The sequence below is a fragment of the Pogoniulus pusillus genome, chromosome W (genome assembly GCF_015220805.1).
Source record: "Pogoniulus pusillus isolate bPogPus1 chromosome W, bPogPus1.pri, whole genome shotgun sequence".
Lineage (NCBI taxonomy): Eukaryota > Metazoa > Chordata > Aves > Piciformes > Lybiidae > Pogoniulus > Pogoniulus pusillus.
Genome location: NC_087308.1, coordinates 2,522,856 through 2,546,639, shown reverse-complemented (window position 1 = coordinate 2,546,639; position 23,784 = coordinate 2,522,856). Strand labels below are relative to the sequence as shown.

Genomic DNA, 23,784 nt, shown 5'->3' with positions numbered 1-23,784 from the left:
GCCTTTGTAAGCAGTCTCTCTCCATCCTTCTTGTAGACCCCCTTCAGGTACTGGAAGGCTGCTATTAGGTCTCCCTGGAACCACCTCTTCTCCAGCCTGAGCAACCCCAGCTCCCACAGCCTGTCTTCACACCAGAGGTGCTCCAATCCCCTGATCATTTTTGCGGCCCTCTGTGCTAGTTTGAAGCAGGGTAGAATGTTTTGGTGAAAAGAACTAGATTATAGGCTATGAAAGGAAAACAATGGTGATGTCTCCTTCCCTCAGAGTCTTGCTGAACAAGAAGAAAGTAAACATTAGATAACACTTTCGCCATTTTTGTCTGCACTCTCGGGCTGGGCTTTGACTGAGCTGCATCTCCTTAACCTCACCTTCCACTAACTTTGCTCCCACACATTCCCGGTGAGGCTTATCTCAGCCTGCAGCACAGTCAACTCCTGAGACCCCCCTGTGACTCCTCAAATTGTAACAGTTTCTGTCCCCCTGTGGCTGGAGGGGATCAGAGTGCATTGGGCACAGGTGTCTACCCAAGCTCTGTACTTCTCAGCTTCAGCAGTGCCAGGCCATTTCATGAACACATCCCAATATACTCTGTTATACCTGGCCTCCACCTGGCTGGAGACAGGGCACCTCTAATGCTGAGCAGTGTGACCGCATGAGGCACATGGACCTGAGTTACTGGCCTCACCACCCCTTGGACGAGAGGGCTGCCTGCTGGACACTGGGGCAACCCCTCTTGTTGTGCTAGTTTGAAGCAAGCAAGAATGCTTTGGTGAGAAAATCTATATTATAGGCTGTGAAAGGAAAACAATGGTGATGTCTGCTTCCCTCAGAGTCTTGCTGAACAAGAAGAAAGTAAACATTAGATAACACTTTCTCCATTTTATCTTCACTCTGCTTCTGGCTTCGGACTGAGCTGCAGCTCCCTAACCTCTCCTGCCACTCACCTTTGCTTCTTAACCTCTTGGCTGAACCTCTATTCTTCCTTAGGACTGGGGTAAGGTTGAGAGGGGCAGGGGGAAGGTGCAGGGGTGGTTGAGAGCCCCTCCTGGGGACTCAGGTTTCTGGGAGGGGAGTTGTGTTTCTGTATTACTTTTACCTTGAATATTTCTGTATATACCTGTATATATTGTAAATAGCTGCTTGTACATTGTGCTGCTGTAAATAAATAGCTTCATTTATATTCCCAGAGCCTGGCTGAGTCTAGTGGGGGTACTTCTAAAGTGTGGGGGGATGAGGAACACCCAAACCACCACATATTTTATTTGGTGCCCAACGTGGTGTCATGGAGGGTGGCAAAGCCCCTAGAAGGTCCCCATGTCATGTAAGTTACAGTGTCTCACATTGTAAGCCAAAAGCATCGTAAAACCAAAACAATCTGGTGTTCTGCTCAGTTCCCTCTGTGGCAAGGGAGTTCACAGAGAGGAACAGCAGAACCTACGATATCAATAAATGGCTCAAGGGATGGTGCGAGCGGAGGCATTTTGGGTTCTTTGACCACGGGGGAACTTTTACTGCGCCAGACCTACTTGATTGTGATGGCGTGCAATTGTCTAGGAGGGGCAGGAGAGTCCTGGCAATGGAGTTGGCAGGGCTCATTAGGCAGGCTTTAAACTAGGTCTGAAGGGGGTGGGTGAGGCAATTACTCTCTCTGAGAAGGAGAGAGTGGGAAGGAAACTAGGGACAATTGAGGAATCGAGAGCCCAGCTGAAGTGCATCTACACCAATGCATGCAGCTTGGGTAACAAGCAGGAGGAATTTGTTTGGTCCCCAACGTGGGGCTAAAGCTAAAGTCACAACCATTTTCTGGTCCTGGGGTGATCTCATTCTTGGGTATGCTGGTTTTAATGTCACTGAAAATCTTACCAGTAACATTACAGGTGTGTTTACCAATAATATTACATCCAATCAAAATAAAGGAACACAATCTCCTTCCCAGCAAAATTCAGGGACAACAGTCCCTGTACCTCCCTCTTCAGATTCTGGGAATGCTTCCAACACTCCTAGAAGTAATAACAACAAAGATAACAAACCAGGATTGGCAGGCATCCCAGGAGTACAGGCTCAAAGTCAGAACGTTCCTAATGCCACTGATAATACTAGTAACACTACCCCAGCCAGTGCGAACCCTCTGCCACCAGCAGACCGGAATCCTGTTGGCTCCAAGGCAGATCTGAACTCACAGACCTCAGGCCAGACCCCCAATGATTCAAAACCTCCAGCAGACACGTCAAAGTCTGTCGCTGTGCAGGTCTTTTTGGCATCTGCTAAGGTGAAAGCCAAGACACAGATTTTAACAAAGTATGACTCATAGGAGGATGTAAGAGAGGGGACCTCTGGTGAGCAAGAGGAGGGAGAGGAGGCCTTTAGTCTTCGGGACCTCGCAAACATGCTGAGATCGCAGTACTCAAATGAGAAGAGCGCTGTGAGGTTGGCTGCCAAGAAGGAGGATGGTTCCAATGAGTTCAAGAGTGCTATGAGGAAGGTTTATTTCTAGGCCAGGGACAACCAGATCAACAAGAGGAAGAGGAGGAGGATGACATCCAGGACCCCAACGATCCCCTCAGAGAGGTCAGGGAAGTTAGAAAGGAATATTCAAGGGAATCAGGTGAACCAATCCTAAGCTGACAAGTGAGATGCCATAGCATTGGTGCTAATGCCCTGCAGGTAGGAGACAAGTCTGCCAAGCAGCTAGGACCACTCACCAAGGAGAGTGGAGTGGACAAATACCTAGCAAGTCCTCTTGGTAAGGTTAGCTTGTGGACACGCCTTCTGTTGGCTGTGGCTATGAGATATCCTTCCCGAGATGATCTGTCATGGGCTGCCAAGAAGTGGAGCACGGTTGAGCAGGGGATTAAGCTTCTTAAGGAGTTTGCTGTGAAGTAAGTGCTTTATGGAAATCATGGTACACATGAGCCTGATGACATTCCTCTTGGAACAGGTCTCATGAAGAAGCTGATTAAGCTTGCTCCTTCATCCTATGCTAACATCTTGGCCAGCAAGTTTCTATCAAGGGGTGATAATGGAAAGTCTGTCACTGTTGGTGAATTCACTGACCAGCATAGGCAGATAGAGGACAGCTTGACACATTCTGCCCTAGTCTCTGCCATAAAAACTATGACAACAGAGATTAAAGATAGCATTAGAGATCTGAAGGCGGATCTTAAAACCTCAATTTCCAATCTGGTAAAGGATACCATTCCTGCATCATCTGAATGGGTGCATGTTTCTGCTATCAGGAACAGACGCCCACCTCCTGCAAGGCAATTCCAGCCCAGGAGGAGACAAATTCCACCTAGACATCAGCAATCACGTGCGGCACTATGGATAATTCTGCGTGACAAATTTGGTGAGAACATGAACAAGTGGGATGGTAAACCTACTTCAGCTCTTTCAAAGAGAGTCAGGGAACTGCAGAGTGGCAGAAACAGAGGCAGCAATGCCAGAAAAGTAGCTGTCACTTCTTCAGCTCCCCAGAGCAACTGCAATTATTCCAACAATTGCAATTCCTCTCACAACAACACCAATCACTGTGTGCACCCTACATGCCATGTTCAGCATTAGGGGTGCCCTACCTCCAGCCAGGAGGAGGAAAGGGATAGTGGAGAGAACCGAATCTATTGGAATGTATTCATTCGGTAGCCTGGCGGTTCAAAATTTTGGAAATACAGGGCTTTAGTTGACACAGGTGCTCAGTGTACTTTGTCGTCATCGAATTGCAAAGGGACAGAGTCCATATCTATTTTTGGAATCACTGGTGGATTGTGGGAAGCTTTCTCCTGCAGCGGAGCATGAAATGTAAACATCAGGCCCTGTGATGGGAAGTGTCCTTGGGTCTTACTGATTCCCAGGGGCCTAAGCTGGCAACCATGAGCAACCCACGCACAGCTGTCAGGGGGTGGAATCTGCCGGCCCCCGGGGCGGACGCAGCCCCAAGGGGGGCTGACCCTGGCCAGCCCCCCTGGGTGGTACTCACAGGTTGTTTACCACAGGTAACCTATCTCTGCCTTACACATAACTTGGGGCCAATCTGTACAGTCCACTTCTGCCAGCCCCAGGCTGGCTGGAAACACCTCCTCTGAGCACTATATAAGACACTGCACTACCCTAATAAAGTTGTACTGATGTACTGATGCACAGATGCCTAGAAGCTGCTGTCTCGAGTCGTCAGTACCCCGATCTCGCCTCTCGCCAGCCTCTGTACCCCGACAGTGGATCTCAAGAGTTAACTAAGTTGCAGACTGAGATCAGTTTAACTGGTAAAGAGTGGAAGAAACATACAATTGTAACTGGTCCTGATGCACCTTGCATTCTGGGAATTGACTTTTTGAGTCAAGGTTGTTTCAAAGATCCTAAGGGTCACAAAAGGGCTTTTGGAATAGCATCTGTAGAGATTGAGGATGGTAAATTGAAATTGTCCATTAGACCTGAACTTTCAGATGAATCTGCAGTTGTGGGACATCATGACATAGAGGATCTGGAAGTGCCAATTGCTACTCAAACTGTGCACCACAGGCAGCACAGAACTAACCGTGACTCTTTCTTGCCCATTCATCAGCTGATTCATCAATTGGAGAGTCAGGCTGTCATCGAGAAAGCTCATTCACCTTTCAATAGTCCCATCTGGCCTGTGCATAAAATTAACGGTGATGGGAGACTCACAGTTGAGTTTTGTGCCCTCAGCGAGGTGACTCCACTCATGAGCACAGCTGTGCCGGACATGCTGGAACTCTAGTACGAGCTGGAATCGAAGGAGGCTAAATGGTATGCTACCATAGACATTGCTAATGCTTTCTTCTCTATTCCCATAGCAAAGGAGTGCAGGCCTCAGTTTGCATTCACCTGGAGAGGAATCCAGTACCAGTTCAACCGTTTGCCTCAGGGGTGGAAACACAGCTCAACTATCTGTCACTCAGTCATCCACAATGCACTGGAGAAAGGTAAATCTCCAGAGCGCATCCAATTCATCGACAACATCATTGTGTGGGGCCAAACTGCTGAGGAAGTCTTCAAGAAAGGTAACAAAATCATTGACATTCTGTTACAAGCAGGTTTTGTCATTAAGAGAGACAAGGTCAAAGGACCTGCCAGAGAAATTCAGTTTCCGGGAATGCGGTGGCAGGATGGTCGCCGTCACATTCCTCAGGATGTGATCAACAAAGTCTCCACCATGGCAGTTCCCACCAATAAGAAGGACACTCTCTCATTCTTAGGTGCAGTGGGATTTCGGAGACTACACATTCCTGGTTCCAGTCAGATTGTCAAACCTCTGCCTGATGTGACTTGTAAGAGAAACAATTTCAAGTGGGGACCTGAACAACAAGCAGCCTTTGATCAAACCAAACGAGAAGTAGTCCATGTAGTGGGCTTGGGACCTGCGAGATCTGGTCCAGATATTAAGAACATTCTGCACACGGCTGCCAGTGACAATGGCCCAATTTGGAGCCTTTGGCAGAGTGCTCCAAATGAGACACGTGGTCGTCCTCTTGGTTTCTGGGGACGTAGTTACAGAAGTTCAGAGGCAAATTACACCCCAACTGAGAAAGAAATACTAGCAGCTTATGAAGGAGTGAAAGCAGCTTGTGAAGTGATTGGAACTGAGTCACAATTGCTTTTAGCTCCTAGACTGCCAGTTCTTAACTGGATGTTCAAGGGCAAAGGTTCATCACCGCATCATGCCACAGATGCAACCTGGTCTAAATGGATGGCTTTGATAACCCAACGAGCACAAATGGGGAATCTTGATCGACCTGGTCTAGTGGAGGTGATCACCAACTGGCCGGAAGGCACAGACTGTTCCAAACCTCCGGAGGAGAAAATAACTCGTGCTGAGGAAGCTCCTCCCTATGGTGATCTCTCTGATCAGGAAAAGAACTATGCTTTGTTCACAGATGGTTCCTGTCGTCTTGTTGGGAACAAGCAAATATGGAAGTCTGCGGTTTGGAGTCCAACCAGGAGAGTTACCGAAACGAAAGATGGAGAAGGAGAATCCAGTCAGTTCGCTGAGGTAAAAGCTGTCCAACTTGCTCTTGATGTGGCTGAACGTGAGAATTGGCCTATCCTTTACCTCTACACCGACTCGTGGATGGTAGCCAATGCTCTATGGGGTTGGCTAAAAGACTGGAAGAAGCATGGTTGGCAGAGGAAAGGAAAGCCTATTTGGTGTGCTGATCTATGGCAGGACATTGATGCACGGCTGGAGAGAATTCCAGTGAAGGTGCGGCACGTAGACCCACCCATGCCTAAGAGCAGAGCCACTGAGGAACACCAACACAACCAGCAGGCATACCAAGCTGCTAAGATTTCTCAAGTTGATACCAACTCTGTTCTTGACCTTGATTTGAAATACCAAGGTGAACTGTTCTTAGCTCGGTGGGCCCATGATTCGTCTGGACATCAAGGCAGAGATGCAACATACCGGTGGGCACGCGATAGGTCAGTTGACTTGTCCATGGACGCTATCACCCAAGTCATCTATGACTGTGACATCTGTGCTGCTATTAAGCAGGCTAAGCGAATCAAGCCCTTATGGTATGGTGAGAGATGGTCAAAGTACAAGTATGGTGAAGCCTGGCAGATTGACTACATCACTCTACCTCGATCTTGTTCTGGCAAGCAGTATGTGCTAACGATGGTAGAGGCCAGCACCGGATGGCTGGAAACCTCTCCAGTTCCACATGCTACTGCACGTAACACCATTCTTGGCTTGGAGAGACAGATCTTGTGGAGACATGGAACTCCAGAGAGAATCAAGTCAGACAATGGTACTCATTTCAAGAACAATCTTGTGAAAAATTGGGCCAAAGAGCATGGTATTGAATGGATCTGTCATATACCCTACTATGCACCAGCTTCAGGGAAGATTGAGCGCTACAACGGTTTGCTGAAAACCACCCTAAAAGCCATGGGGGGTGGAACTCTGATAAACTGGGGCAAACATTTAGCACAAGCTACCTGGTTGGTAAATAGTAGAGGTTCAGTAAACAGAGCAGGACCTGCACAATCAGACTTGGTCCAAACAGTAGACGGTGATAAAGTTCCTGTTGTACATGAAAAGAATCTGTTAGGGAAAACTGTTTGGGTATTTTCTCCTTCGGGCGAAGGGAAACCTGTCCGAGGGGTGGTTTCTGCTGAAGGTCCTGGTCATACATACTGGGTAATGCAGGAGAATGGTGAAATCCAGTGTATTCCACAGAAAAATCTAACTTTAGCTGAAAGAGTATAAATTCAGAGTGTATAACACAAGCTGTTAGTTTTATGTTCTAGGTACCATCAGCGTCCAACACTGAATGGATAGACAAGAGAATCTACAGTACATGAGCACAAACCCAACATCCCCTGGGAGTTCCTGTTCTCATCTCATCTGTGAGGAGACAAACTGTTCTGACCTTTTGACTCACCTACATATGAGATAGCCGGAATGAAGTGCAAACTGAACTTGTAAATATTGCTTTAGTGTAAATATTGTTTTAGGTTAGATCAGTTCTTAGGAATACTCTGAGTGAAGTAGACAGGGGTGGATTGTGCTAGTTTGAAGCAGGGTAGAATGTTTTGGTGAAAAGAACTAGATTATAGGCTGTGAAAGGAAAACAGTGGTGATGTCTGCTTCCCTCAGAGTCTTGCTGAACAAGAAGAAAGTAAACATTAGATAACACTTTCGCCATTTTTGTCTGCACTCTCAGGCTGGGCTTTGACTGAGCTGCATCTCCCTAACCTCCCCTTCCACTAACTTTGCTTCTTATCCTCTTGGCTGAACCTCTATTCTTCTTTAGGACTGGGGTAAGGTTGAGAGGGGCAGGGGGAAGGTGCAGGGGTGGTTGAGAGCCCCTCCTGGGGTCTCAGGTTTCTGGGAGGGGAGTTGTGTTTCTGTATTACTTTTACCTTGTATATTTCTGTATATAGCTGTATATATTGTAAATATCTGCTTGTATATTGTGCTAGCTCTAAATAAATAGCTACATTTATATTCCCAGAGCCAGCTGAGTCTAGTTGGGTACTTCTAAAGTGTGTGGGGGCAGGGTACACCCAAAACCGCCACACCCTCTGTCATGGAGGGCCTGTAGGCCCTAAAAGAGGGTTATTTATGCCTTGCCCTGCCTGTACATGTTTTTCTGTCCAAACCAGAGGTAAACACTTTAAATGAGTACAAAAGGGGCACAACAGACCTGGTGCCATAAAGTCTGGCCTGCCAGGACCTCTGTTTCTAAACATGTTGTGTAATCCCTCACACACCCAGCTCGTGTGTCTCTGGTGTAGGCCCATGTGATCCCCATATTTGGGAACGTCCAGGCACTGTGGCATTTACCTATTATGGTAAGGTTTGGCTGACTGCCAACCTGATTGGTCATTCTTATGGCCAAGGGGCCATTAATCTTGGCCCACATTCAATAAATAGGGGTACACAGGTAAACAACGTGCTCAGGTGATCAGAACCCCATGCTTGGATGCTCAGATGCTCGGACCCTCGTGCTCTGACCCACATGCAGCTCGGATGCCCCTACATAGCCCGGACTCCATTCATTGATTGCCTGCCTGCATACCTTAGTTGCCGAGCTCACTTAAGCCTGCCTATATATGTATATGTGGAGCCTATAGTCTCCTAGCCAGCTGTGCACATCTGCACACCACTGTGTTATCAAGACCAGATCCTGTATTGCTGACCTTTACCTATGGAGTGCAGTCCCCTGAGCAGCCGTGCACACTTTGCATACCCGCTGCTTATCATTGCCTGGTAAGCGCCATTGCCGCTGAGTTAACCAGAAGCAGACTCCAATTGTCTGCACACACGATCAGCCTGCTAGCCGCGTGAGAATTGTGCTGAGACAGTACAGTATCACAGTATCACCAAGGTTGGAATAGACCTCACAGATCATCAAGTCCAACCCTTTACCACAGAACTCAAGGCTAGACCGTGGCACCAAGTGCCACGTCCAATCTTGCCTTGAACAGCCCCAGGGACGGCGACTCCACCACATCCCCGGGCAGCCCATTCCCGTATCCAATGACTCTCTCAGTGAAGAACTTTCTCCTCACCTCAAGCCTAAATTTCCCCTGGCGGAGCCTGAGGCTGTGTCCTCTCGTTCTGGCGCTGGCCACCTGAGAGAAGAGAGCAACCTCCTCCTGGCCACAACCACCCCTCAGGTAGCTGTAGACAGCAATAAGGTCACCCCTGAGCCTCCTCTTCTCCAGGCTGAACAATCCCAGCTCCCTCAGCCTCCCCTCGTAGGGCTTGTGCTCAGGGCCTCTCACCAGCCTTGTCGCCCTTCTCTGGACACGCTCAAGCATCTCAATGTCCCTCCTAAACTGGGGGGCCCAGAACTGAACACATTACTCAAGGTACTCAGTCTCAAGGTGTGGTACAACATCCTACTCCTGCACCTGAGATCCTGCCTGCTAAGAATCCCTGGACAGATCATCCAGAAGAAGCCAGGAGCACAAAGGCAGAGATTGCATCCTTCACCAGGAGAACCAGATCAGAGACTGTCTTTCCCCAGAAACTGGGAAGATTCATCCTTTCCCCTCAAGCCGGGAGGATTCCAGCCCCAAAGTCCACGGGCAGAGATCCCCTGAAGTTTGGACACTAGGCATAGGCTGTGACATAGCCCCGGAGGGTGATTGATAATTAAACAGGATTGTGTGTAATTGCTTTAATACCTCTGTAATTATCTGTTGTCTCTGCCATAGAGCAGAATCAGCTTCCAGCCCGATCTGCTGGATGAATAGTGTATAGACCCCAAACGGTATTTGCTGCAGGGGAAACTCCTCTCTCTGTTTATAGTTTGAATGTGTGCTAGTTATTAATAAGTTACTGTATCTATTTTATCCTAGAATGTTTTCATAACCGTGTAGAATCCATTTTAATATTAATATACAGTGGTTGGGGGTGGCAAGAGTCCAGAATATTGAGTTTAATAAATATATATTTTTATATAACATTATCTCACCCCAATTAATTTCTCCCCTCTGCCAAATTTGGCGTAGGTGGCAGAATACCCCTCCGTGACACCCTCTGGGCCCACTCCATCAGGTCCATGTCCTTTCTATTTTGAGGGCTCCAGATCTGGATGCAGTACTCCAGGTGAGGTCTCACCAGAGCAAAGTGGCAGAATCACCTCTCTGGATCTGCTGGCCACTCATCTTTTGATGCAGCCCAGGATGCAATTGGTCTTCCGGGCTGTAAGTGCACACTGTTTGCTCATGTCCAGCTTCTTGTCCATCAGCACCAAGTTCTTTTCCACAGGGCTGCTTTCTATCACTTCATCCCCTTATGTGTATCGATAAAGAAGATTGTTCCAGCCCAGGTGCAGAACCCTGCACTTGCTCTTGTTGAACCTCATGAGGTTCACCTGGGACCATCTCTCCAACTTGTCCAAGTCCCTCTGGATGATATCCTGTCCCTCTGGCATATCAACCACACCACTCAGCTTGGTGTCATCTGAGGTTATTCTGCCCCTGTACTCAACACTGGTCAGGCCACACCTTGAGTACTGTGTCCAGTTCTGGGCCACTCAATTCAAGAGAGATGTTGATGTGCTGGAACATGTCCAGAGAAGGGCGACAAATCTGGTGAAAGACCTGGAACACAAACCCTATGAGGAGAGGCAGAGGGAACTGGGTGTGTGCAGTCTGGAGAAGAGGACGCTCAGGGGGGACCTCATTGCTGTCTACAACTACTTGAAAGGAGGTTGTAGCCAGGTGGGGGTTGGTCTCTTCTTCCAGGCAGCCAGCAATAGAAAAAGGGGACACAGTCTCAAGTTGTGCTGGAGAAAGTATAGGCTGGATGTTAGGAGGAAGTTCTTGCCAGAGAGAGTGATTTGCCACTGGAATGGGCTGCCCAGGGAGGTGGTAGAGTCACCGTCCCTGGAGGTGTTCACGAAAAGACTGGATGAGGCACTTAGTGCCATGGTCTAGTTGACTGGATAGTGCTGGGTGATAGGTTGGACTGGATGATCTTGGAGTTCTCTTCCAACCTGGTTAATTTTCTGTTTCTCTGAACAGAACTTGATGTTAGATATACGCCTTTAGATACTAAACAGTTAGACTTTCTCTTTCAACATTCTTTAACTTTTCCGTGTGCTTTTGCAGATTTCACAGGACAAGGCACAAATTGTTGCAATCATTTAAAACCCTGTATTTTCTTCCTGTTTCCAACTTAAGTGTTGCTCCTTTAAAGGAAGCTCTCACTGTTTTCACAGACTGTTCAGGATGAACTGGACATGCAGTAGTGGTATGGAAGGATACCTCTGGAGAATGGAAAATTGATATCACAGTCACAGAGGGATCACCACAGATAGTCAAACTGACAGCTGTGGTCAAAGCATTTGAACTATGGTCTGAGCCTATTAATGTTAGCACTGATTTGGCATGTGTATGTAGCAGGACTCGTCTCTAGGTTAGAGCAATCCTATTTGAAAGAAACTTCCAACCCTCAATTGTTTACCTTGTTGCACAAATTAAAGTGGCTCTTAGACCATCATTCAAATCCATATTTCATACAGCATATAAGATCACACACTGCTTTGACAGGACCTGTTGCTACAGGAAATGCAAAAGCCGATGCATTAGCTGGCACTGTAGTACTGCCTGACAAATTTGCACAGGCTAAAATTTCACATGATTTTTATCACCAGAGTGCCAAGGCCTTGCAGCGTGCATTTCAGCTCACACAGGATCAAGCACAGCAAATAATACAATCATGTTCAGACTGTCATTGCACCTTGTCAAACCCATCGGTAGGCATAAATCCGAGAGGACTGAAAAACTTAAGAGGTGTGGCAAAGTGATGTTGCACATATCTCTGAATTTGTAAAATTGAAATATGTTTTTCAACAATAGGGTATCAAACACATCACAGGGATTCAACACTCTCCCACAGGTCAAGCAATTATAGAAAGGGCTCACGGCACCCTTAAGTCCATGTTTCATAAACAAAAAAGGGGGAGTGAGGGAATGACACCACATGAGAGAATTGCAAAATCATGTTATGTCCTTAATTTTTTAAATTGATGGACAGAAGGACCTCCATTAAATAGACACTTTGAGTGAGGAAACAGTAAAATAAAAGAAAAAGCACAGGTAGAAATAAAAGACTTGAATTCAGATCAGTGGGAAGGTCCATACCCTTTAATAACTTGAGGTAGAGGTTATGCTTATGTCTCAACAGGTGGTGGACCACGCTGAGTTCTAGAAAGATGGGTTCAACCAGCACTCTCATCATCCTCAGCATACTGACTCTAGGAGCAGCTATACGGACCCCAAATCATGCTCACTAACACTACAGGACAAGACATGCTGTGCCTTTCAGTTTCAACACCTACCAATCCCTTCAGTACCTGTCTGGTTGGCGTTCCAGTGAATGGATGGAAGGACATTACAGAAAACATTGAAACACTGAATTTGAGGAGATCATTTTACATGAGTTTCTTGATACATTTTAAAAGTACTTATGGGAAACTTAAAAACTGTAGTGGTTTTGATTGGGAAGGATTTGAAAAGACAAACCTGACTTTAGCATACATGACTAAAAGTTGGAATGTTCGGGCTCAGTACCTTCCCTTAGCTAGTATAGAATCTCAAGAGATTAGCCTGTTATGATCAGTAAAAATGGATTATTGTGTTGTGTGTAATGCTACATCGAAGGGAGTCAAGTACACTCAGGATGTCACTTCAGCAGGGAGAGAATACAGAAATCATAGAATCATAGAATCATAGAATCAACCAGGTTGGAAGAGACCTCCAAGATCATCCAGTCCAACCTATCACCCAGCCCTATCCAGTGAACTAGACCATGGCACTAAGTGCCTCATCCAGTCTTTTCTTGAAGACCCCCAGGGACGGTGCCTCCACCACCTCCCTGGGCAGCCCATTCCAATGGGAAATCACTCTCTCTGTGAAGAACTTCTTCCGAATATCCAGCCTATACCTACCCTGGCACAACTTGAGACTGTGTCCCCTTGTTCTATTGCTGGTTGCCTGGGAGAAGAGGCCACCCCCCACCTGGCTACAATGCCCCTTCAGGTAGTTGTAGACAGTAATAAGATCACCCCTGAGCCTCCTCTTCTCCAGGCTAAACAGGCCCAGCTCCCTCAACCTCTCCTCATAGGATTTGTGCTCCAGGCCCCTCACCAGCCTTGTTGCCCTTCTCTGGACATGCTCCAGCACCTCAACATCTCTCTTGAATTGAGGGGCCCAGAACTGGACACAGTACTCAAGGTGTGGCCTGACCAGTGCTGAGTACAGGGGAAGAATAACCTCCCTTGTCCTACTGGCCACACTGTTCCTGATGCAGGCCAGGATGCCATTGGCTCTCTTGGCCACCTGGGCACACTGCTGCCTCATCTTCAGCTTACTATCTATCAGTACCCCCAGGTCCCTTTCCTCCTGGCTGCTCTCCAGCCACTCAGTCCCCAGCCTATAGCACTGCTTGGGGTTATTGTGGCCAAAGTGCAGAACCCTGCACTTGGCCTTGTTAAATCTCATCCCATTGGCCTCTGCCCACCCATCCAGCCTGTCCAGGTCCCTCTGCAGGGCTCTCCTACCTTCCAACAGATCAACACCTGCTCCTAGCTTGGTGTCATCTGCAAACTTACTGATCATAGTGCATGGTGTATTAGGACCGAAATTCTGCCAGCAATGGGGCTTCCTAAACCGCGCAGTTTGCCCACAGGTCTTTTTCTTATCTGTGGGGATAGACCTTGGCCAACTTTGCCCTCATGGATAAAAGGAGGAACCTGCAGTTTGGGATGCTTAACCACAATGACGCCAAATTTTCCCACGATTATGAATCACTTTAGAAAAAGACCAAAACATAACATCCATGCTTTTGAAAAGGATTGGGCAGATGACATTGAGTTCTGGGGAAGAGGTCAAATAACAGCAACATCTCTCTTCCTGCAGTGGCAGCAGCTAAAGCCTTAGGCACCCTGAATAGGCTGGGACGCTGGCTGTCAAAACAAACCAACCCTACCTCTTTAGCTCTGAGTGGACTCCTGTTAGATGTGGATTCTGTTAGGCGTGCTACTCTGCAGAACAGAGTAGCAATAGATTTTTTGCTATTAGCTCATGGATATGGTTGTTAGGAATTTGATGGATTGTGAATGTTACAAAGGGGAAATTAATTAATGTGAGATTATATTTTTCCAAAATTAATATTATTAATTTTGATATTCAGAACTCTTGCCACCCCTGACCACTAATTTTAGTAATATTCAGGTTCTTACACAGTCATGGAAGCATTCTATAGACAATATCTAGATCTAGTAATAACCAGCAAAATATATAAACATTAATTGAATTGGAAGATAAGATTCCTGCAGTCAAATGCCACTTGCAGTCAATGTACCACTTGCCCACTAGATGGACTCAAGGAGCTCTTTCTGCTTATGGCAGAAAGGCAATGGGAGAATTACAAAGAGGCTTTTAAATATTTACTTGCAAAATTATTATTATTATTATCTGACTCACATGGGTTGGCCACAGACCCAGACAGTGCCCTAACACTTTCAGGGAACTCTGTCTTGTCAGCTGCTGAGACTTGCTTCTTCCCAGGCTTCTGGGGAAAGGAGGCAGACAATCTCTGACCTTGTCTCCTGGCTCCTCTGGACGATCTGTGTATCTCTAGGACTTCTAGTCTTAGCAGGAGACTTTCAGGTGCAGGCAGGATGTCTTGTGATGTGCAGTCTCAGCATGATGTCACGCTTGCTATGCAGGCCAATTGTGTGGAGGCATTTAGAGTCTGTTCCTGGTAAACTCACAACGGTGGAGTTTCCAGGCAAACAATAAGGCAGTAAACAATAGCAACAGGCAAGAGCAGGCACGAATAGAACGGCAAAGCACAGCAGAGCACGACAGAGAACATTGTTTACCTGCGTATCTCTTTTTATCAATGTGGGATGAGATTAATTGCCCTTTGGACACAGAATAGCCAATCAGCATGGCAGTTAGCCAAACCTTACCATAGGCTTGCTTTAACCAAATTTGGCAAAAGCATAGGCCTTGTACAAGGCAGGCACAAGCAAAGCGTGTGTACCTTGTTTACCACAGGACCAAGGTAAGTCTGGGCAGGCCAGAGTCCTTAGACTTAGTGGCTCCAGGTTCTTTTGTCTTCTTTCCCATGGTTGCTTCTCTCACGGAGCAGAAAAACATGCCTGGATAAGCCTATTTTGGGCCTATTAGGCCTACCATGACAATGTTGCATGAACTTGTCTGACCACTCAGTATCAATCCATGCAAGCATCCAAAGCCTGGAAAGAGGTGTGGAGAAATTAAAGCAGGACAATGACTTTGGGTGGTTCAACAGATTGTTTGAAGGACTTCCAGGATGGATCCAGGCAACCTTAAAAAATAGGTCTGATGTGTTTGTTAGAGTTTGTTTGTATCTTAGTATGTATTCCATGTTGTGCTAGTTTGAAGCTAGCTATAATGTTTTGGTGAGAAGAACTAGATTACAGTGGAAGGGTAGTTGAGAGCCCCTCCTGAAGACTTAGGTTTCTGGGAGGGGAGCTGTGTTTCTGTATTACCTTTTAACTTGCATATTTCTGTATATATAACTGTATATATTGTAAATATCTGCTTATATATTGTGCTAAGCTGTAAATATAAAGCTTCATTCGATTTCCAGAGCTGCTGAGTCTAGTATGGGTGATTTCCAAAGTGGGGGGGAGCGGGTAACACCCAAACCATCACACATGTGTATTGCAATGTATTCAAGGTGTGATTAGCCGCCTGGTTAACTAGGTGTTCTCCATAAACAAAAAAGGGGGAGATGTGGGAACTGAGGTAGACGAAGTTTCACTGCCCTTATTTTTAGACACAGCATAGAGCCATCACTGAGAAGAAACAGTGATAAGGATGGCAAAGACCAGCTTATAATAAATAGAAAGCCTTTGATGGTGATTAAGGAGGACTGGGCCCCTCAATTCAAGAGATATGCTGAGGTACTGGAATGTGTCCAGAGAAGGGCAACAAGGCTGGTGAAGGGCCTGGAACACAAACCCTATGAGGAGAGGCTGAGGGAGCTGGGGTTGTTTAGCCTGGAGAAGAGGAGGCTCAGGGGGGACCACATTGCTGTCTACAACTACCTGAAGGGACATTGTAGCCAGGTGGGGGGTGGCCTCTTCTCCCAGGCAACCAGCAATAGAACAAGGGGACACAGTCTCAAGTTGTGCCAGCGGAAGTATAGGCTGGATGTTAGGAGGAAGTTCTTGCCAGAGAGAGTGATTTGCCATTGGAATGGGCTGCCCAGGGAGGTGGTGGAGTCGCCATCCCTGGAGGTGTTCAAGAAAAGACTGGATGGGGCACTTAGTGCCATGATCTAATTGATTGGATAGGGCTGGGTGATAGGTTGGACTGGATGATCTTGGAGGTCTCTTCCAACTTGGTTGATTCTATGATTCTCTGTTTCTCACACCCTCTAACATCTGTTCTGACACCTGGCCCCTTTTCTGGCCTTGGGAGGAAGGCTAGCTATCTTTTAGATTGTGGGAGAGGGTTTTCTGCCTATGTCAATTAGTATAATAAACTGTTGTTTTTACTCTAATGCACCATGCAAAGATATATAAATCCTCAGAATGTTAGAATAAATGCTCTCATTTAAATTCTCACTGGATCTAAGTGTGGACTGTGACCTTCTCCCGCAAAAGGTAATTATATGCAAATACATATATACACTAGACAAAACTCCACAGAACAAAGCCCAAGGACCCTCCTCGACAAAAGTCCAGCCACCTCCCCCCCCCCGGACACCGCAGCCTGCAAGGTCACATTGTCTTACCTTGCTACTGCAATATAACCCAACCAATGTTTTGGCGCAGAGCAAACAAAGCCAGAGGGAGAGAAACAGTGAGAAAAGCAGGCAAGCAAGAGAAAGAACACTAAACCTCAGATTATATGGAAAAATAACAAACCAATGAAATGTTCTGTTCAGCCCCTTTTGGGACATACCCTCAAATTCTCTCAAAAAAAAAATTTACAATTTAGGATCCTAGTTTTAAAATTGTAACAAATCCATAGGTCATCCTTTATCCACTTTATCATAGAAAGCCACTAAGTTGGTCAGGAAGGATTTGCCCCTAGTAAAGCTATGCTGTCTGTCTTGAATCACCTCCCTGTTCTCCACATGCCTTAGCATGTTCCATGGTCTTCCCAGGCACAGAGATGAGGCTGACAGGATGGTAGTTCCCAGGGTTTTCCGTTCTGCCATTTTGAAAAATGTGTGTAATCTTTCCTTTCTTCCAGTCACCAGAGACTTCACCTGACTGCCATGACTTTTCAAATATCATGGAGAATGGCTTGGCAACTACATCAGCTAATTCCCTCAGGACTTTGGGATGCATATCTTCAGGTTCCTCAGATGATAATGCACCTTGTCTTTGCTTACAGTGGGAGGGACTTTGTCTCCCTGGTCTCCAACTTGTGGGCCATGAACACGAGAGACATGAGGAGAGGGGTTGCCAGTGAAGACTCAGGCAAAAATGTTGTTGAGGATCTCAGTCTTCTCCTCATCTGTCCATTGTTACTAGTTCACCACTGTTGATCATCGAGGGGATACGCTTTCTTTAACCTTCCTTTTCTCATTTACATACCTGTAGAAGCCTTTCTTGTTTTTCTTTTCATCCCCTGCCAAGTTCAGTTCCAGCTGTGCCTTCCTGACCTTGTCCCTACACAACTGGGCAATGTCCCTATACTCTTCCTAGGATGCCTGTCCCTTCTTTCATTTCATGTGTAGTCCCAACTTTCCCTTTAGTTTGACCAGCAGGTCTCAACTCAGCCATGGTGGTCTCTTGCTTTCCTTGCCTAAATTCTTACATGTGGGGATTGTGATCTCTTGTGCTTCTGTATAAGCTTGCCTATAATTTTCCACAACAGAAGGCCTTAATTAAACACTGAACTTCTACCACCATCCTCATTTGAAGTTAATGTGTATCAAGCAAAAAGCTATAAGCTATTTTGTTTACCAATGCTGTAAAATCTATCACCTTGCCATATCTGCATATTTAGGCATGCATGCCATATGCTTAAAATTTAAGTAATGCTTTGGCTTTGTCAAAGACTGTTATATAAGAAACATTTTGGACATACTAATGAAGCATAGAGGTTTTAATAAGAATAATGGATTTTACAGTGCTTCTTGGTCTGTTTTGACAATTCAGACTATGTTAATTTAAATTCAAGGTTGTGTTTGCAGGAGCAACCTCTTCTTGCTTTAATCACAGCTACAGCATAACATACAAGTTTTGTGCACCAAAAATTAATTTATTAGAATAATTTTAATTAGAGAAACTAGTTCAGTATTATGCCAGTAATCAGTTTCTGTTCAGGCAGTATTTCCACTGCAGCTTTTTCAACCTTATGATCTCTGAATGGTTTATATAGACTACTAAGAATCAACATTTTCCCTCCTCAGAAATAACTTTTCCAAAAGCCTCCACACTGGTTTAATCCAGGACTTAATCTCCATTCACTTCAAGTTGTCTCCATATAACCTAAGTCTTTCTTCTTGTTGCATTTAATTATGTATAAGTGTATACATACACCTTTTGAGCCAAAACTTAAGACAGATTATTTCTTGTGTACCTCTTGCTAACAAAGAGGAACCAATTTATTCCATTATGCAAATTTCTCATTTCATCTAATTAGGCTTTTATGAAACTAGCTTCATTTAGCTGAGATGCCTCCCCCACATACTGATATTGCTATTTACATATGTATTTTGACAGTAGATAAAAGAATCAAAACCCTAGGATTCGCATTGCCATTATTCAACCTCAGAAATTATATGGTTTAAAAAATAAATCATTATACATTACATTAGAGTACTGATATGTCAGACTTCGTTCTTTGAGTGTACAATTTCTAGAGAAGTTTAAGGAGCTTGTTTATAATTACATCTCTAGCTCTCCAAAATAACGAAATCTTTAATACTGATCAGTTAGAACTATCTTCTCAAATTATTTTTTCCATTCAAAGAACTTTTTTTACCAGTTTTACTACATAGTCATCTTACTCCGGCAGAGTTTTTCTATTACAAGTTCCAAAATATTTGCCATCCATTAAATGTGTGTTCTCCAGATGTTTTATTCTGAAGAGTGCATTCCAAATTACTCCAATTCTTTCTGTTGGGTACTGTCAACTGCATCCCACATTGCAACCTAACGAACTCATACTCCAAACAGAACAGAGATCAAAATGACTGTATGTCTAACAAACAGCAAATAATCTCATTGCATCAACTGTGAAACGTCTAGATGTTGTCAGTGATTTCACCACAATAAGCAACCAAGAACAAGCGAGGAAATGGAACTTTGATGACATTCCTTGCTCAACAGCTGATGCCAATGCAATACTAAAATCGTTTTACTGGTCTCTATGACTTAGGAGCTACATAGCTGAAGGGGACAAAAAGGAAAATGGGTTCAGCTTTCAGACATAATGCCTACAATAGCAGTAAGAAGCCTGTACGTATGACTTTCAAACCAAACAGAAATGGTGTATTAGTGAAAGAAGGAATTTAAAGCAGTTTTTTTTCTTACCTGTATTCAGCTCCCCATCCTTTAACAAAACTCATTCTTATGGTACACATTCTAGTAAGCTGATAAACTGCTTCGAAACCCTGATTCACAGATTGAGCCAGAAGAGCAGCAAATTCTTGGTTATTAAAGATTTTTAGATTACATCCTAAAAAGAAAAGAATAAGTAAAGAAGGATACAATCAATGAATACTTGTGTTTGCTACACAAAAAACTGAAACTATGAATAAATATCAAAAGTAAAGCAAATGTCATCCAATAAATACATTCACTGGACAATTTTTACATGAGACCTTTTGTAAGCTACTAACCTGGTGGAATTTTGCACACGGTTGCAGGATGCCAGCCATATCTTTGATTACAGTTGGGGCTCTGAACAAAAATTGCACTATCACTTAAGCACTCAGCAAAGACTTCTCCACCAATGTAATAAAGACGTACTCCCCTTCCTGTAGCAAAATTCAAAGGAACTCTAGTTATGATATGACTTGAGCAGATTGACAAACAAGTGAGTATTTTGTTTCAGAGATGGTCAACTTTTTTCTTTACAACAGAAATAGAAATCAGTTATTTACAGGACCACACTGCTGGGTCAAAAGCAAAAAATTATATTGCTCACTTTCGAATTGTGATCTTCTTGTCTCTCTACGTGGAAAAAAAGTCTCTATGGGTTATTTCTAGCAGAAGTAAAATAAGTAATGTACTATTGATTTCCCAAATAAAACTATTTATAATGAGCAGGTGCTTCACAGGCCATAGTTTCTGTTCCTTTTTTTCTTTAAAATTGTTTTTCAAATAAAATGTGAGCTGCTCTTTAAAGTGAGATCTCTTACATTTTTGCTTTTCCTCACCATTGACAGTTTTGATCAGTCAGCACAGGCATTGTCTGAGGTTTTGTACATCTAAAATTTTATTAGACAAGTGTTTGGATTTGGCATAGAGCGAGTCAGCAGGTTCTACTAAAAGAAGTATAGCTTTTTTAGTAAAATAATCCATAAAACAAAATAAATAGTTTGTTGAATAATTTAAAGTCAAGATGCTGCGTTGTGGAAAACAATATTCTTTATTAATCATCACAGAAAAAATCTTAATCATGTCAAAACAGCATGTTATCTCAATGGTAGCTGTTCCCATTTCAGAAAATAATTCAAGAAGTGCTATCAATGCTCGTTCTGCATTTTATAAATTGAAATAAGCTAAGCAGCATATTAATATTTTGTAATTAAAGTTTAAATTTCAGTTATAAGGAATTCTGAATATAAATATTACCCAGGGCAAAGCGATCCAATTATGATCCAGAAAGCCAAAATCCTGCCCCCTGGGATGCTTTGTTGCATCACCTTTTTCCTTAAGGCAGAGAATAGTAACATGAGCAACAGAAATCACATACAGTTGAGTGGCTTCCTCCTGTACCACTCTCAGTCTGACAGCTGTGTGACTGCTTCTGCCATCAACTTAGTGACTACTGATCCTTTTAACTGCAGTCATCAGTTATAGCAATTAGCTATAACACAAGCTGCTATATTTCTCCCTGATTGCAGAAGTGGTGACCTCTGTGCTTTTCCACTTCTGTCCTCAGCAAGAGAGACCAAGCTCTCCTTTGTAAGGCTTGAGAGAAATTCAATGGCTGGCCATACAAGGATGAAAGGATCTCAACACACAGATCCAGCTGGCAGCTGGTAACAAGTGGTGTCCCCCAGGGCTCAGTGTTGGGACCAGTTCTGTTTAACATCTTTAGTGATAGAACAAGAGGGAATGGCCTCAAGCTGCGACTGGGTAGGTTTAGCCTAGACATCAGGAAACAATCTTCCACAGAAAGAGTAGTCAGGCATTGGAATGGGCTGCCCAGGGAGGTGGTTGAGTCACCAACCCTGGATGTGTTTAAAAGTTGTTTGGATGTGGCGCTTGGGGATATGGTTTAGAGTGAATCTTGTAGAGCAGGGATATCGGTTGGTCTTGGTGATCCTGAGGGTCTTTTCCAACCTGATTGTTTTTGTGATCCTGTGATCTGCCAATCCTACCTGATCATTCCATATAATTTAATGGCAAAAATAAAATTAAACAATTAAAAGACCAGAGATCTTTACCTATGTGTCGCCTTGTCATTTCCACTGTAGCATTTCTGTTTACGTTGGAGAGCAGACCTAGACAAAATCGTTCTGAATTTGATGGATCTGTAAAGCCATCTACAGTCAGGGAAGGCTGGGATGCATGAAAGGTTTCTCCCACTCTTTGATTCAATTCGTAATATGCTATTGAACACCAAAATGCAGGCTCCGAGTAAGTAACTGGTTGCAAGTCTAAAAAGACATTTTAAAAAAATAAGTTTAACACAAAACATGAGGCTGAAATTGTTCTACCCTGCTATTTGTTTCTTCCAATTGTATTTTGCTTGCTGTCACTTTTACCTATGCCAGTAAACAGAATGGAATTCAATATTCCACACATGGGAAGGAGGAGGGAAAGAAGTGATCTAATCAGACCACAGCTGATATATTTCAGTACTTGCATTTTGCTCCGTGAAATGATTAAACTAATGTTACTGTGAATGATGGGTATCAAGATGTTTGTGTTGTCTTTCTATAACTATAACTTACAATAATTTTGGCAATGTTAAAGAAAAGATTAAACTATCAAACAATGAACCAAATAAAGGAAAATAAAAACAAGCCCAAAGTAATTTGACCTTACCAAGATATTTATACATATACACAGCAGTGGCACTCGAACAAAGCAGGTGGGCAACTATTGCAGGATCAATAATAATGTTGTGGTTGCAGGTGAAACAGTACGTGAGAAGAGCAGCAGAACACAAATACAAGGGAGACAGCAAATCTGGGCAGCGCTATGGATAGGCTAATGTCCTTTAAACTATATATTTTACAGACGTTGTTCCTGCACATAAAATCATATCATTTTTTCTCTTTGCTAGAAGCTCAACAGTTACAGAAATAGAGTAGTTATTAACAAGTTATTAACCTACCCTTATTATGTTTATCATGAAGAAGTCAACCCAATCATTTCCTCCTAATACAGCTCTTACATTTTTTAAAGTACATTTTCATTTTTAATGTAATTACATATAAAGTAATCACACAGAAACAACTAAAAGTATTTCCAGCTTACCCAAACTATGACTAACTGGGGAGAGTGTACTAGGAGACAGCTCTGCTGGAGATCCTGTTGAAGCAATACAGATTGTTTCAGAGCAAATGATTATTGTTATTTCACATAGGTATGACAAATGTCTAGCTAGAGTTCTACATTAAAATTTTCTGGAATAAGAAGCCTCAGAAATCTGACAGTTTTGAGCATGTCACATGCATATTCTCAATTAAGATTACATTTAATTTTCCAGTTTCCTAGGAACTTAACTCTCCTCATAAAGACAAGATTAACATCTTAGTGCACTAAGATATTATTCCTTCATGCACACTTGGAATATAACTATTTATATGCTTCTCCAGTGAGAAATTAATGACTTTGGAAAAAAGGGGAGGTTTCCCAGGAAGAGTTCAAGGATGTTGCCAGGTCTTGTAGGAAAAAAACAAGTGAGGCAAAAGCCCATTTAGAACTTAGGCTGCCACTGCTGGCAAGGAGAATAAAAAATGTTTCTATAAATATATCAATGGCAAGAGAAGGGGCAAGAACAAGCTCCAGCCCTTACTAGATAGAGAGGGGAATATAGTGACAAAGGATGAGGAAAAGGCAGAGGTGCTTAACACATACTTTGCCTCAATCTTCAATAGTGGGACAGGTTGTCTTCAGGACAACTGGACTCTTGAACTGGCAGATGGAGTCAGGGACCAGTATAGTACCCCTGTAATCCAAGAGGAATACGTAAGGGACCTGCTGAGCCACTTGGATCCTCACAAGTCCATGGGACTGGATGGGATCCATCCTAGGGTTATGAGAGAGCTGGCAGCTGAGCTGGCCAAGCCACTCTCCATCGTTTCTCAAACAGTCCTGGCTCACTGGAGAGCTCCCCAAAGACTGGAAGCTGCCAATGTGATCCCATCCACAAGAAGGGTAGAAAGGAAGAACCAGAAAACTACAGACCTGTCAGCCTGACCTCAGTGCTAGGCAAGGTGATGGAACAGGTCATCTTGAGTGCCATCACAAAGCACCTACAGGATGGCCAAGGGATCAGGCCCAGCCAACACAGTTTTAAGAAGGGCAGGTCCTGTCTCACCAAGCTGATCTGCTTTTATGATCAGGTTACCTGCCTGGTGAATGTGGGGAAGGCTGTGGATGTAGTCTA

At 44.3% G+C, this 23,784-nt stretch overlaps 1 protein-coding gene across 4 annotated transcripts in view; it reads right to left on the bottom strand.

Moving 5' to 3' along the window:
• LOC135192867 (mothers against decapentaplegic homolog 2-like) overlaps positions 1–23,784 on the bottom strand; it is a 244,992-nt gene that overhangs the window by 2,853 nt on the left and 218,355 nt on the right. For all 4 annotated transcript variants that reach the window (XM_064176240.1, XM_064176239.1, XM_064176242.1 and 1 more), the window contains 4 exons: positions 22,650–22,703; positions 21,611–21,823; positions 19,835–19,972; positions 19,527–19,671 (listed from right to left, as the gene is read on the bottom strand). In XM_064176240.1, coding sequence (XP_064032310.1) covers positions 19,527–19,671; positions 19,835–19,972; positions 21,611–21,823; positions 22,650–22,703 — 550 coding nt within the window. The remainder of the gene's footprint in view (positions 1–19,526; positions 19,672–19,834; positions 19,973–21,610; positions 21,824–22,649; positions 22,704–23,784) is intronic.